General features: G+C 43.4%; 1 protein-coding gene across 1 annotated transcript in view; it reads left to right on the top strand.

Moving 5' to 3' along the window:
* The window catches only part of htr2aa (5-hydroxytryptamine (serotonin) receptor 2A, genome duplicate a), a 76,123-nt gene extending 63,217 nt beyond the window's left edge, over positions 1-12,906 (top strand). Inside the window, 2 exon segments of the mRNA XM_020931670.2 lie at positions 12,108-12,371; positions 12,374-12,906. Of these exon segments, the coding sequence (XP_020787329.2) occupies positions 12,108-12,371; positions 12,374-12,906 (797 nt within the window).
* Positions 12,907-16,395: the final 3,489 nt, after the last annotated feature.

Genomic DNA, 16,395 nt, shown 5'->3' with positions numbered 1-16,395 from the left:
ATATCCAATCTTTTGACATGTGACTTCAGTCTGAAATGTCAGGTCACATTCATCCCACCTACAAGTCATCATCAAGTGAGTTGATGACTTGTAGGCACTCACAAATGTACACAAACGTTACTTCTCGTCAGACGAAAATTGTGTCTAAACTCTGTGTAAGTGAAGCAATGACGCACATCGCTATCGCTATAAAAATCCGATTTCCCAAAAAATCTAAATTGAGCATTCAGATTGTATTAAAATAAAGCTCAGATTAAAGTGTAACACAACCTCAGACAGAGCATGCCTACAGTTAGCGTCACAACCACAGAAAACGTTGAAGACATCAGCTGCAAAGAATCAATATTATAACTTTTTTGCATTTGTACTTGTAAATATGCAGGTTTGTAGCCAACGATAATTTCCATTCTTAGTTCCCTGCTCGACCCAGGCCAACCACATAACAACCTGGTAACCGCTGAACATTCCTCCACAGATCTACACGCAGAACCCCCCCAGTGCGAGGACACGGGGAAATATCAGCGTCAGCATTACTTGGTATTCTTGGTCTTTGCTCTTCTCCATCAGAGTGGTGGTGCGGTGTGGTGTGGTGTGGACATATGGAGCAGGCAGATGGGAACCTCTCAAACTGTCACTCATGAATTTAAGAGCAGAGAGGAGCGGCCCAAAGTCGTTCTGTCGCTCGCACTGACTCACGGTGCAGGGGGGAGTTTAAATAAGGCTAAAGACAACAGCTGCTGGCTATCCACACAGGCTCTGGTGGAGGGCTCTGAGCTTTAAAGTGTGTATGAACGGTTCACATGTTCTTTTCCATTCTGCTTGGTTCGTTTGGATAGTACCTGTGGTCAATATTTATCCTGGTTTTACCTCAGTGAACGTGAAAGTTTGTAAAGAAAGATTGAAGAAAAAGTTGAAAATCACAGGTAATAGCTGTAATACGGAATATCTCTATGTCTATGTCATCAGAATTCCATCCCAAAATGCAAAGAACATGTTTTTTGGTTTATTTAAAGGTCCTTTAGTCATGTTAGAATGTTGTTACCTCATCAAAAACATACATGGAGTTGCCTTTTGTTTCATTCACACATGTCTGATTAACCCTTAACTGTCAGTCTGGCTACATCTCCAAAGCTCAGAATGTTCTGTTCCAACTTGTGATGTCATAAAGCGGTAGTTTTCAAGTTAACAACTACTTTTTACCTTTAGTTTAGTGGAGATTGGCAATTCCAGCACTGAGATTATCCAAATGATTCTAGTGAAGGTGTATGGAGCTTAAAAAGACAGTGGAGTACTTTCTGTAGTACCACATGACCAGTGGTGAGCCGTGGACCTGGACCCTGAGCTTTCACTAGGACCAATTGTCGATCATCATTTATTAAAAAAAACAACTAAATGATGCAAATCACACATTCACTTACTTCATATATTTGTTTAATAATCATTAGCTACTCTTCAACAACTATAGATGGATGGATCCGCGGCCCGCGAGCTCCGAGCCTCTGCCCCGTCCGTGGGCTCCGAGCCTCGGCTCCAAGCTCTGGCTCAGATGCACCTTCCGAGCCTTGGTTCCGGCTGCGGACTTTGAGTCTCCGCGAGCTCTGAGCTCCGGTTCTCGGGTCTTGCTCTTTCTTCTCCTTCTTTCAGACGCTCCTGATGTGTCCAAATAGAGTCATCCAGCATGTTTTTTGATGCTCACAGGGTATTCGCGAAGGCCCAGAAGATATCATGATATGATCCTGCCCATAACTCAATGAAATATGATTGGCTAAAACAACTGTCAATCTCAGATTCATCCCCACATTGACTTGAATTGCACAGGCCTTCGTTCCAGCAGCCGCCGAAGGTCCTGCAGGTGTTTCTTTAGTTCAGTGCTGCAGGGGTGTCACTGATTTACCCAGAGATCACTGGAAGGAAAATTGTGATTGGTCCATTTGCTTTCCATTATATTAACCCTTTGTTTCCCAAGAAATATCAGTCTAAGTTTATAACAATGATCTAGAAATTATTACTACTAGTGTTTATTACTCACTACTACTATTATTAGAAGTACAAAAATGCATTCAATATTTTTTTCTTGGGCCTTCACTGAATACCTTGAAGGGCCTGAGGGTTCCCGTCTGCACATGACATCACAAGGTGGAACAGAGTGCTTTCTGTTTAAGAGAAGAACTCAGTATAAATACACAGAGTTTGTGTGTTAAACATGTGTGAATGAAACAAAACACAACTCCTGGTCTGTTTGTGATGAGGAAACTACTCTAGTAACTAGTCTTGTCAAAAATATTGCGTTATTAACGAGTTAACACAAAACAATTTAAACAGCGTTCTTTTTTTTTATTTTATTTTATCGCAAACTATTTTTTTAATAAGCTGTGGCCACTGCTAGTAACATTATAAAAACTACAGGATGTCGCTGTAAGCAGGAAGCAAAACAATTTGTACAAAACTGAGAAGCTCTGTGCCCTGTCACAGTGAAAACACAAAACAAAACATACGCCAAATCTGCACTCACCTTCAAAAAGGACTGTGACAGAGACAAGTTTTGCAGCCTCTCTACTGACTGTTCTCACTGCTCCAAGCTGCTGTTGTGTAAGCATAACGTCACTCGCCCTTAGTACAGCAGTGTTGGGGCTGACAAACACGGTAAGAAAAAAACAACATTTGCACAAAGCCTATCCACTTTTCTACATTGAGAAAATAAAGTAAACTAAGTATTAAAATTATTTAAGGGACAAAAATGTGTATGACAATCATGAGATTAATTGCAATTCAATATTTTATCAATTGACAGCACTAGTAATGACTATTGTGTAAATTTACACTGAAACGTATCACAGTATCACCGTATCGGAAACAAACTGCATCTAGACACGTTGTTTCTGTGTCAGCAGGTTTTCCCTATCCACACAGCTTTGAGCATATTTGTTTTTACGTTTTATAGAGACAAAATTTAAAACCACATGGCTCATTAGCATAAACTGAGCACTCAAAAACAGCTCGCTATTGTGCGCTGATGCAGTTCAGCTTCTGTCGGACTAAAGGGCACGACTCAGTAGAACATGAGTGTTCTTTCTGTGACAGAGGGGTGTTCTGCTGATGGTGAGTCTGTTCTGCTCTTCTGTCGTGTTGGAGATGGTTCATGTTAAACCTTTCAGAGATTATACGTCTGCAGGTCGTACACATAGACTGTTTATATGAATGGACATATATTCTAGCCTCTTAGCGTTTTGGCGGTGAATTACTTTGCGACGCACAGACCTACATCAGAGTATCAGCGTTGCAGGCGTCTACACTGTGCCGGATCAAATCCGTACTCAAATGAATTCGTGGGAGCTTGTGGCACCAGAACGTTCCGTCTCTGGAGCTGTTTCAATCAGATTAGTGTGGACGAATACTGCATCTGCAACAAAAATGACTTGAATACACACTAGTGTGGATGGGGCCTTAGTTTAGCCTATTATAAACGTTATGGTTGCTATGTAACAGTTATATTCTATGTCACCCTTGCATGTTTGAGTAATCTTGTGATCTCTCCCAGGCCCTATTTGAACCCTCTTTACAGTCAGCATCATAACGTTGTTTCCTGCGAAGACCCCGGAGAAGTCAAATACCCCTGTTTAATCATCACTCAATAATGGAATTCTTGTGCAGATTTTCCGTGTCGTGTTTGAGGGTTTGATTTCATCCATAATTCATTCACGTCGCTCCTCTCTCTGCAAATTGGACATTCTGAATGTGCGTTTCTTTGTACTTCGTCTCATCTGCACACGCTGCCGCTGCGACTGCCCCTCGACTGTTTCATGTGGATATACGGAGCATAATATAATGATCTCCTCTGGAAATCTGTGACAATCAGAGAGAGACCTCCACTGTTTGAGAGAGAAGAAGAAGCTGGAAGGATGTGTGGGAGTTTTGGTTTTATAAAAGAAGTGGAGCCATCTTCATAGAATTGACGTTATATTTTAGAATAATTAGTTTACATTGCCGTTTTTATTTCGAGGTCACTATATCTGTCCTCAAACAGTTCGGCTGGAACATATGAAAAAAAAAGATGAGGTTTGTTTTTCATGTTCCAGCTAAACTGTTTGAAGTTAGGTAAAGTACACTTTATTGTCACTGTAAGGAAATGTGTCCTCTGCATTTGACCCAGTCTTCATTGTCTCTGGGTTAATCCTACATTTGACCCATCCTTAGGTGTCTCTGGGTTAAGCTTGCATTTGACTCATCCTTCAGTGTGTCTGGGTTCCACCTGCATTTGACACATCCTTCAATGTTTTTGAGTTAAACCTGCATTTGACCAATCCTACAGTGTCTCTGGGTTAAACCTGTATTTGACCCTTCTTTCATTGTCACTTTGTTAGATCTGCATTTGACACATCCTCCAGTGTCTCTGGGATAAGCCTGCATTTGACCCATCCTTTGGTGTCTCTGATTTTAGTTTGCATTTGACCCAGCTTTAAGTGTCTCTGGGTTAGACCTACATTTGACCCAACCTTCAATGTCTCTGGGTAAAACCTGCATTTGACACATCCTCCAGTGTGTCTGGGATAAACCTGCATTTGACCCATCCTTTTGTGTCTCTGGGTGAAGCTTGCATTTGACCGGTCTTTCAGTGTCTCTGAGTTAGACCTACATTTGACCCACCTGCCTTGGTTTCTGGATTAGACTTGTATTTGACCCATCCTTCAGTATCTGTGGGTTAGTCCTACATTTGACCCGTCCTTCAGTGTCTCTGGGTTAGACCTGCATTTGACCCATCTTTCATTGTCACTTTGTTAGATCTGCATTTGACCCATCCTTCAGTGTCTCTGGGTTAAATCTGCATTTGACACATCCTCCAGTGTCTCTGGGTTAAGCTTGCATTTGACCCATTTTTCAGTGTCTCTGGGTAAGACCTACATTTGACCCGTCCATCTGTTTCTCTGGGTTAGACCTGCATTTGAGCCAATCTTAAGTGTCACTGTGTTAAACCTGCATTTGACCCATCCTTCAGTGTCTCTGGGTTAGACCTACATTTGACCCATCTGCCCTGGTTTCTGGATTAGACTTGCATTTAAACCATCCTTCAGTGTCTCTGGCTTAGATTTGCATTTTACCGGTCCTTCCATATCTCTGAGTTAGACCTGCATTTGACCCGTCTTTCAATGTCCCTGATCTCCAGATCTTGGTCTAGTCTTGGTCAGGACCTTAGCTGGAGGATGTGACCTGTGGTGCATGTTTTGGGTCGATGGAGAAAACCCAGCCAGACACAGGGAGAACATGCAAACCCCACTCACAAAAACCCAGGACTCGAACCAGAAACCTTCTTGCTGTGAGGTGTGAGTGCCCTATGACCTTTGTTCTAATATTGTTTCCTCATCACAAACAGACCTGGGGTTGTGTTTTGTTTCATTCACACAACACAAATACACACAATACACACAACCCTGTATATTTAGGCTGAGTTCTTTTCTTAAACGGAAAACACTCTGGTCCACCTTGTGATGTCATGTGGTGATACAGGAAATGCTCCATACACCTTCACTAGAATTATGTCAGTGATTTCAACCTTGGAATTACCAATCTCTACTGACCAAAAGGTAAAATGTAGCTCTTAACTTGACACTCTACCACTTCATGACATCACAAGGTGGATTAGAGCATTTTGAGCTTTTGGAGACTAATAATAAAGGGTTACTCAAACATGTGTGAATGAAACAAAACACAACTCCACGTATGTTTGTGATGAGATAACAACATTAATCATCAATTTTGTGTTTTACTGGACCTTTAAAAACACAATACAAAGATCCGAAAGTCTTCTTAAAGTCGTGGAGACGCTTTAGAGGTTTGTGAAGAAAAGCGTGTGTGGCGAACATGATCCTGTCTGAAAAACATGTGTATTTTAATGTCATTTCGAAAGCATCTGAAGGCCAGCCCTGAGAGTCTGCACGACCGCCACGAAATGTCAGCCTTTTCACACTGAGCACACTGATTGGGGCTCTTTCCGGTTTGTGACATTTGAAAGTGAAGTTGAGAGATTTGGACAAAGTCAAACTAAAAGTGAAGAATTATCACACTTCTGAGGTAACATGAGAGAATACTGAGGTACAGTAAACCAAGCACAGACCGAAGAAGGACTAAAGAGGGACAATCGGGTTAAAGGTCCGAGATTACGCAAAATGAACTCTAGTGAGCTTTTAGTAGTGTTCAAATGTCGTCACCTCCTCAAAAACAAACCTGGAGTTGTGTTTTGTTTCTTTCACACATTTGAGTAAAGCTTTATTATTAAGTCTACATCTCCAAACCTCAAAACGTCAACTTCACTGTTTATTATTTATCTTTCAATGCATTCATCTCAGTTCTCCTAAATATAGTCGTCCCTCACTATATCGTGGTTCACCTTTGGCAGTCTTGCTGTTTCGCAGATTTTTTTAGTGCACGTTTGCATGCCTTTTTTTTTTTTTTTTTTTTACAGCGTATGAGCGTGTATTGTGTTCCTCCCCCAGCGTCCTGATTGGCTAATGGATTATAGACCATTGTCAATCAATCTTCTCCATGCCGTGTCTCCTGTTCAGTACAGAATGCGTTCAGCTGCCAAATTAAAATAAATGTTCGATCGCTAGCAGTAGGATTCTGAAGTGCTGAGCGATCGGGAAATTGTCGCGCTTATCGTGAGGTGCGTCGCTCTCTGTAAGTCCTTTCTCCTGTGATCATCTCCAAGCCCGTCCCGACTGTGAGTTCTGGTTTAGTCCTATTTTACTCCTGTTTTAGTCCTAGATCAGTCCTGGTTTAGTCCTCCTCTTCAGTCCTGCAATCAGTCCTAGGTTAGTCCTGGGTTAGTCTTGGTTTAATCTTCGTTCAGTCCATAGGTCAGGGGTGCTCAATACGTCAATCACGATCTACCAGTCGATCACCAAGGTCGTGTGGGTAGATCGCCGTGTCTCGTCTCGGACTCGCGTTTGGACTCGGTCTTGTCTCTCACTCGAGGTCTGACACTCAACAAGTGTGATCATATTTCATTACGGCCGCTGCTGTTGGCAATAAAATTGTACAGGTGTGCAGGAGCGTGTGGGGCGTCTCAGTGCAGCCTGTGCGCTCATTTGAAACCTGCGGAGACTCTACGGCACATCACAAACACACACGCTCCCTATGCACGGCTCGTCTGCAACAGCGTGTGCCCTCGTGTACCAGCGTGCATCACAGGGCAGGTTCAACTTCCTAAACATCCTACCTGTCCATCTGCCTCACGTCAGCACGCCGCCCCTCGCCTTTTCACGCTCTCGCTCCTTCCTGCGTACAGCGAACACAAGCCCCTCCCACAGTGCGGCTGATTAGAAGAGCAAGACCAAACGTGAAGCAAAAACGAGTCTAAATTTGTGTTCCAGTGTTGGCACAAAGCAGGTCTACAGCATAGAGCGGATCTACAGAACAGACCTACTGCCACATTTGGCTGAAGTTTGTCTAACAAAAGTGCACAAGTGCATCTGTGTTTGTCACGATGTGCGTTTGGTTTGGTAAATGTGCAGAGGCTGGTAAATATCACTGCAAAACCAGAAAAGAATGCAACTCCAGTTTGGAACTTTACAGAACAGGTTTAAAAATCTTACCTACTGCCTTCACTTTTTTCACAGTTTTGTGTAAAGTGCCAGAGGAAGTTCTCTTAAAGAAGGGGTTCACAAACTGTGGGTGAGGGTCCAAAAAAGGGGCACAGAGTGTTTCAGTGCAGTTTGTTTGGCGTTGTATTAGGTAGATCATTATGACTTGGTTATTTTGGAAGTAGCTCGCATGCTGAAAAAGTGTGAGCACCTCTGCCATAGAGTATGAGGTGCAATAGTGTGGTGTAATCTATAATGGGCGGGGGCGGTGCTGTACTGCTCGGGTGCAGGTAATTTACATCGCTATAGCAATTCTTAAACAGATTGACTGGAACATATGAAAAACAAAATGAGGTTTGTTTTTCATATGTTCCACCTGAAGTGCTTGAGGTTAGGTAAAGTACACTTTATTGTCCCTGTAGAGAAATGTGTCCTCTGCATTTGACCCAATCTTCAGTGTCTCTGGGTTAAACCTGCATTTGACCCATCCTTCAGTGTCTCTGGGTTAAAGCTGCATTTGACCCATCCTTCAGTGTCTCTGGGTTAGACATGCATTTGACCCATCCTTCAGTGTCTCTGGGTTTGTATTGTGTGATTATATTTGTACTCTGTCTTACTTTTTGTTCAAATTTGATGCATTAGGTGCCTAACAGTCGCACGCGTGTGTGTGTGTGTGTGTGTGTGTGTGTGCGTGTGTGTGTGTGTGTGTGTGTGTGTGTGTGTGTGCGTGTGTGTGTGTGTGTGTGTGGTTGTGTTGATTTTGTTGTTTTGTTTTTATGAGTTTATGAAGCTGACTGTGAGCCTTACTGTATCTGTCTTCTGCTGTTGTAATTTTGAGGACCCCCTCAAAAACAAGATGGCCAAACATCTCAAGAGGCTTATCCTCCAAAAAAAATAAATAAATAAATTCAAATATTTGGATTGGATTTCAGCATTGAAAGTGGAAACCCAAATGAGAGACTCATTCTTTCTGATTGAATAATCGTCTTGAGAACCAAAACACCAAATTGTAACTTGCACAACTTGGTCATAATGTCCAATGTTTTTTTTTTTTTTTTTTTTGTAAATAACAATAAAATGTAAAAATGTAGTGGTTGTTTTCAGGTCAACAGCTCCTTTTTACCTTTAGTTCAGTAGAGATTGGCAATTCCAGGGTTGAAATGATTCTAGTGAGTTTATAAGTTTAAAAACACAATGGAGCACTTCCTCTATTACCGCATGACATCACAAGGTGGAACAGAATGGAGTGTTTTTGTTTGAGAGAAGAACTCAGCCTAAATCGGCAGGATTTGTGTGTTAAACATGTGTGAATGAAATAAAACCCAACTCCAGGTCTGTTTGTGATGAGGAAACTACATTAAACACTGGAAAATCAGAAAATAGTGTGAGCCCTTTTTAAAGTGACAGTCTGGAATTTTGGACATAGGACTTCATTTTCTTCCACTTATCCGGGGCCGGGTCACGGAGGCAGCAGCCTAAGCAGCTTCCTTCACCCCAGATACGTCCTGAAGCTCCTCCGGGGGGACCTTGAGGCGTTCCCAGGCCAGCCGAGAGACATAATAAGCGAATGGATGGATGGATGGACCTCATTTCCTAGTGAGCCAGAGTGTTGGAGACGTGTGGAGACACTTTTTAAAATATTCCATCCAGTCCTTGTATTTGCAGAGGTTGCTGGTGCTAGGCTAGTGCATGTCAATGGCCATAGTTATCCTGCACTAAAAACAGTCTTACCCACTCCACAAAACACCCAAAACAAATCTATTATTACTCCAGACTGTCAAGGTAAATGTCTGTGTTGATAGAATAATGTTTGAAATAAAACTAACCTTGCATCGCATGAATCGTTGCATGTTGAGGGACTATTTTCTCATATATCAATCCGCCACTGCCAAGCTTTCTATCAGGAAGTACAACTCACTGCTGCTGCTCAAACATAAATCCTTCAAATGCAAGGTTGGTTTTACTTCTAAAATGATTCTATCAACACAGACATTCACATGGACAGTCTGGTGTAAGAACAGATTTTCTTCGGGTGTTTTGTGGAGTGGGTAAGACTGTTTTTAGTGTCAGGCTAACTATGGCCATTGACATACACTAGCCTAGCACCAGTGACCTCTGCAAATATTTTAAAAAGTGTCTCCACACGTCTCCAACACTCTGGCTCACAAGGAAATGAGGTCCTATGTCCAAAATTCAGGACTGTCCCTTTAAATGCAAGAAGATCGTGAAGAAAAAAAAAAAAAACATAATGAGTGGGCTGCAGATGTTTAGTCAATAACAAATATGAAGACATGTCGTTAAATGCAAATGTGTTTTATTATACGTTTGAAAACCTCCTTCACTTGAGCTTTGAGGTTTGGATCTGTTTTCTAATTTCAGTTCTTCTCTCTCTTTGTCCCCTCTCTCATCCTCCTCTCTTTCCTCTCCCCCCTCTTCTCTCGCTTCTTTCTGTCTCCCTCCTCTCTCTGTCTCTCTTTCACTCTCTTTTCTCTCTTCTCTCACCCTCTTTCGATGTCCCTCTTTTTCTCTCTCTGTCACACACCTTTCTCTCCCTCCACGTCTCCCTCTCTCTCTGTCTCTCTCTTCCCTCTGCCTTCTCTCTCTGTCGCCCTTTCTCTTCCTTCACTTTTCTCTCTCCCTGTCCTCTCTTTTTCTCTCTGTCCCTCTCTCACATTCTCTCTCACACCCCCCACTCTCTCTCTGTCCTCTCCCTCTCTTCTTCTTTCCTCTCTCTCATCTGTCTTTCTCTCTCTTTTGTCCCCTTCCCTCTTTTTCCTCTCTGTCCCTTCCCCCTCTGCTCTATCTCTCTCTCATCCCGCTCCCTCTCCTTTCTATCTCTTTCTCTCTCCTCCCTCTCTTTCTATTTTCTGACCCTCTCTCACCTTCCTCTTTCTCTCTCCGTCACACACCTTTCTCTCTCTCTCCATCTCTCTCTTTCTCTCTGTCTCTATCTCTTATTTCTCTCTGTCCCCTCTCCCTCTCTTCCTCTCTCATCTCTCCTTTTCTCTTTATTTCCCTCCTCCTCTCTCTCTTTCTCTCTCTCACCCCCCTCTCCTATTCCTCTCTCTCTCCTTTCCCTCTCTCTCCCTCCCATCTCTCACCACCTCACTCTCTCCTCTCCTTTCTCTCACTCACCCCTTTCTCTCTGTTCCCTCCCCTTTCTCCTCTTCCTCTCTTCCTCATCCCTCTCTCTCATCTCTTTCTTTATCTTTCTACTGGCCTCCCCTCCTTCTTTCCTCTCTCCCTCGCTCTCTCCTGTCTCTCATCTCTCTATCACCCATCCCCACTCTCTTCTTCTCTTCTCTCTCTCTTTCTTTCTCTCTCTCTAACCTCTTTCTCTCTCCTTTCCCTCTCTTTCACCCCTCTCTCTCTGTCCACTCCCTTCTCTCTCCTCTCCCTCTCTTCCTCCTTCCTCTCCCACCCTCTCTCATCTCTTTCTCTCTCTTTCTCTCTGTCTCTCACCCATCTCTCTCTCCCCATCCCCCTCTTTCTCTTTCCTCTCTCTCATCTCTCTCCTTTTCTCTCTATTGCCCTCCTCCCTTCTCTCTTTCCTCTCTCTCTCCCTCCCTCTCTCCTCTCTCTCATCTGTCTCTTTCTCTCTCTCACCCCCTCTCCTCTCTCTCCCTTTTGTCTCTCCGTCCCCTCATTTGTCTCTCTCCTCTCCCTCTCTTCCTCTTTCCTCTCTCATCTCTTTCTCTCTCTCACCCCCTCTCTCTGTCCCCTCCTCTCATCTTCCTCTTTTCTGTCTCTCATCTCTCTCTTTTTCTCTCTATTCCCCTTCTCCCATTTCTCTTTCCTCTCTTGCTCCCTCTCTCTCTCTTTCTCTTTCTCTCTCTCTCTCCTTTCCCTCTCTCTCACCCCTCTCTCTCCCTCTGTCTGTCCTCTCTCTCTTTCTTTCTCTCACTCTCTTTCACCCCTCTCTCTCTCTATCCACCCCCTTCTCTCTCTCCTCTCCCTCTCTTCCTCTTTCCTCTCCCACCCTCTCTTATCTCTCTCTTTCTCTCTCTCTCACGCCTCTCTCTCCCCTATCCCCCTCTTTCTCTTTCCTCGCTCCCTCGCTCTCTCATCTGTCTCTTTCTCTCTCTCATCCCCCCTCCTTTCTCTCTCTCTTACCCTCTTGCTGTGTCTCTCTGTCCTCTCTCTTCTCTCCCTCTCTCTCTCTTCCTCTTTCCCCCCCTCTCTCTCTCTCTATCACTCCCCTCTCTCCGTTCCCTCCCTTCTCTCTCTCCTCTCCCTCTCTTCCTCTTTCCTCTCACTCATCTCTTTCCTCTCTCATCTCTCTCCTTTTCTCTCTATTGCCCTCCTCCCTTCTTTCCTCTCTCTCATCTGTCTCTTTCTCTCTTTCATCCCCCCTCTCCTTTCCCTCTCTCTCACCCTCTTTCTCTGTCTCTCCCTTGTCTCTCTCCTCTCCCTCTCTTCCTCTTTCCTCTCCCTCATCTCTTTCTCTCTCGCCCTCTCTCACCCCCTCGCCCTTTCTCCTCTCCTTCCCCTCTCTTCTCTTCCCCCTCTCTCTCTCCCTCTCTCTTTCAGGTATCTCCATGCCCATCCCGGTCCTCGGCCTCCGCGATCACTCCAAAGTCTTCAAAGACGGCAGCTGCCTGTTGACGGACGACAGCTTCGTCCTGGTGGGCTCCTTCGTGGCGTTCTTCGTCCCCCTCACGATCATGGTGGTCACCTACTTCCTCACCATCAACGCCCTGCAGAACGAAGCCACCTTATGCTTGGACCAACTCGTACCCCGCCCGAAGTGGAGCACGACGTTCACTCTAAGCTTCCTCCCGCAAGCTTCGATATCGTCGAGAAGCTATTCCGCCGATCTTTAACTCGCGAAACTCAAAGCGGCAACGTTTCTGGACCGACTCACGGACGCCGGACGATGCAGTCGATCTCCAACGAACAGAAGGCGTCGAAGGTGTTGGGGATCGTGTTTTTCCTTTTCGTGATCATGTGGTGCCCGTTTTTCATCACAAACGTTCTCGTGGTCGTTTGCGATTCGGAGATGTGCGATCCCAACTTGATGTCGGGGCTCCTGAACGTGTTCGTGTGGGTGGGGTACCTGTCCTCCGCCGTGAACCCCCTCGTCTACACGTTGTTTAACAAAACCTACCGCGCCGCTTTTTTACGCTACGTGCGATGCCGATATCACCCGGAGAAAAAGCCGCTCCAGCTGATCCTCGTGAACACCATACCCCCGTTGGCGTACAGTTCCACGCAGCTGCCGTTGGGCGACATCGGAAAGTTACGCAACGGTGTAGGGACGTTTAGCGACGCCAAGAAGTTCAGGTTACCGGGGAGGCAGCAAGAAGACAGGAACGAGAGCAAAGTCTAAGCACAATGGACGAAAAAAAAAAGTGAAAAAAAGTGCCTCCTGAGTTGGACTTGTGAACATTTTAAAGACGTTGTTATGCTAAATGGACTTTCTGAAGGTTTCTGAAGGTTGACCCTTGTTTCCTCATCAAAAACTCAATCCATGCATGTTTGAGTAATCTAGAGGTCTCTCCCAGACCCTTTTGGAACCCTCTTTATGTTTAGCTGCAGTGGTGGAATAAGTGTCCGAGTTTGTTGTTTAAGAAAAAGTACAGATACTGGAGCAAAAAAACAAACAAACAAGTAAAAGTATCACCTGAAGAAATGTACTTCAAGGTGCACTTCGCAACTTTTCTAGGGTCTGTCACCTGCTTGTCTCCATGGAAATTTTATTGCTTTATCTAGAACAGAGGTCTTCAGCAGGGGGGTCATGAAATATTTGGTTGATTAGATGTTTTGAAGGATGAGGAGGAACATTTTTTTTTGCGGGTTCTGGCTATTCACTCCTTAATCACGTTTGCCTTTGTCTCTTCGTCTCCTCATCTTTCATTCCCGGTCAAACTGCAAACACGTCGGCCTGGATTTTATCGTTTCTTCTAGGCTACATGTGAAGAGTTCCATTACAGCTTTACTTTTATGCACAGTGGAGCTCGAGCTCTGCACGTACAACCGCGCATCAGGAAGAGGTCAGGCAACTTCATTCTCCAGGCTCCACACTCTTCAGATCAGAATGACCAAAAAAGTTCGGTGTCCCATATCAAACTGTTGTCCGTGCGCTGTGGCTCCTCTCTCGTTTAGTTAAATCATTAAAAAAAGTCACACTTCGAGCCCATTTTCCGTGATGTCGTTGCTCCATTGCTCTGGCCTTCCCAAAGTCACCACGAGCGAGGGCCTCTTCACACGAGAACGCTTGTGGGTAGAAACGACAAAATATTTTATCGGAAGCATCTTTCGTTTGCCAACCTAGGATGTCTTGCACCGAAAATTGGTATAAGTCTGTTCAAGTGAAGAGTCGCAGAGCCAGAAGAGAAGGGCTGGAGAAGGGGGGAAGGGCCCAGAATGAACACCTACATTCCACTGAGTCATGTCCCTTAGTCTGACACAAGCTGAACCGCATCAGTGCACAAGAGCGGATTTTTTTTCTTCGCTTAATTTATGGCGAGGAGAAAATTCAGTTATTCGACTGGACAAAAGTTAATTTGGTTGAAGACGTTCGCAGCTCATCCAAGCTGCTTCTTCTTCTGAACTGCTTGGATGAAAACATCTTCAACCAAACTAACTTTTGTCCAGTCGACTAACTGAATTTTCTCCTCGTCATGGATTCTACCTGGACGACTGAGGGATTCTTCACACTTCACTTAGTTTATGCAAATGAGCCATGCGGTTTTAAGTTTGGTTTCTGTGAGACTTGCGCAAACCTGAATTATAACGTTAAACGGGCTGATGCGGCTCTAGAGTGGTGATGGTTTATATGTCGTAAAGTTGAGTTTATTAATACAGATTAGTAATAGTAATAATAATGATGATACTTATTATATAAAAACGTTCATGATAAATCGAAAATTGATCGTTAATTCTCCCGACGATCGATCCCTAATGCATACCCAATCTATTTCCACACACTCGTCTAAACACGGAATAAAAAGTGAAGACGCGATCCCACTTTTGCGTCTTCCGTCATATAAACGTAGCCATAAACTTGAGGCCTGAATTCTCTTTGGTCAGACTTATTTCTGTCATGGAACAAGTTGAGGCTGAAACTGGAGATGGAGCTAGTTTCATCTCAGGATTTAATCACGGCAAGTGTATTTGTATAGTACAATTTGTACACAAAGCAATTCAAAGTGCTTTTTTTTAGGATAAGCCTGGACTTGTTACAGGACTTTGATGGAATATCCCCCGAGTATCGAATGTACAATACACAACACTAGGCCCAATTTAATATAAAAACACAATTGTATGTCATATGTCTATATATATATATATATATATATATATATATATATATATATATATATATATATATAATATATATATATATATATATAGTTGGGGGTCTCCATCAGTTTTTTGGGTTCCTGTCCTGAAAAACGTTGAAGACCCCTGATCTAGAATGTTCCACAGTATAGATCACAGGTGTCAAACATAAGGCCCGGGGGCTACTTTCTACTAAAATATTTAAATTATATTTTCTATTAAAATATTGGTCATTTTCTGTGGTGTTTATCACTGCAGCGTTTCCAGTGTCTCTGTACGTGGCCCCTCCCACCAGAGCAGCACAAATGAAGACTTGTCTCTTTCCAAACGCTCTTAAAGGACGATCGTTTTGACTGTTGACCGTGACACCCTCATCAGAAAAATGTCCAACATGAGAAAAGTGGAGCCGAGTGCAGGATTTTACAAGAAAAACAGACTTATTCCTATTTAAGTTATTTTTAAAATTTTGTGTTGAAATTGCATTTTTCTTAAAGTTTCAGGTTGTTCATAATATTATAATATTTTGTAAAAGAAAGAGTTCACCAATTAAAAAAGATTTCTGTAATAGATTTGTGTTTCTCTGCACAAATATTTGAACTTATTGTTATTTTTGGGGTTTATATGTCATGAGTTTTCTGATCCAGACACTTTGGGATCAAAGTAAGTTGGATACGGCCCCCGGACCAAAATGAGTTTGACCCCCCTGGTCTAGATTAAGCCTTTCTCTCACAAGAACAACAAGCAGGTTACAGCATTACGTTACAGTTCAGATCTGTGGAGAGTCGGCTCTATCCACAAAACGAATTATTGTATTTTTGGGCAATAAAAACACTCAAAATGAATAAATACCAGACAGAAATAATGAATGTCATACTATGGAACATTTCAGACAAAGCAAAAACATCTCCATGGAGACAAGTAGAAAAGTTACGCAGTGCATCTTTAAGTAAAAGTATTAAAGTACCTGTTGAACTTAAATGTAAAAAGTCAAAATTGCAGTCCTGTTCAAAAGTGTAGTGGAGTAAGAAGTACAGTCACTTTTATACATTTATACTTACTTATACTTAAGTACAGGATTACTTTTAATTCATTACATTCCACCACTGGTTAGCTGTAAGATTCTGTACAAGGCTCCGCCCACAAGCCTACGTCACCCATGCTCCTACACGACAACTCTCCACAAATATACAAAAGAGACTGAAAATAATACACTACAACTTCACAAACCTGATGTGATGTGATGAGTGTCCAGGTAAAGTAACAGCGTCACCATGGAGACAGACACAACCCACCGCTTTCCTGCACTGATGTTCATCTCTCTGTCTGTCTGCTGAGCTGATCCTCTGTACATCTATCATCCCTCTCTCTTTCTCTCTCTATCCCTCTCTTCCTCTCTCCCTCCTCCTTCTCTCAATCCCCTCTTCCTCTTTCCTCTCTCTCTCTCTCTGTCTTCTTCTCTCCCTCCTCCTCTCTCTCTCCCCCTTCACTCTCGCTCCGTTTCCTCCTCTCTCCTCTCCTCTCTCTCTTTGTCTCT

The sequence above is a fragment of the Boleophthalmus pectinirostris genome, unplaced genomic scaffold (assembly GCF_026225935.1).
Source record: "Boleophthalmus pectinirostris isolate CB_2022bp ecotype Guang Dong unplaced genomic scaffold, ASM2622593v1 HiC_scaffold_1, whole genome shotgun sequence".
In the NCBI taxonomy this organism is placed as follows: domain Eukaryota; kingdom Metazoa; phylum Chordata; class Actinopteri; order Gobiiformes; family Gobiidae; genus Boleophthalmus; species Boleophthalmus pectinirostris.
Note: the sequence above shows the minus strand (reverse complement) of the source record. Positions and strands in the feature narration are given on the sequence as shown.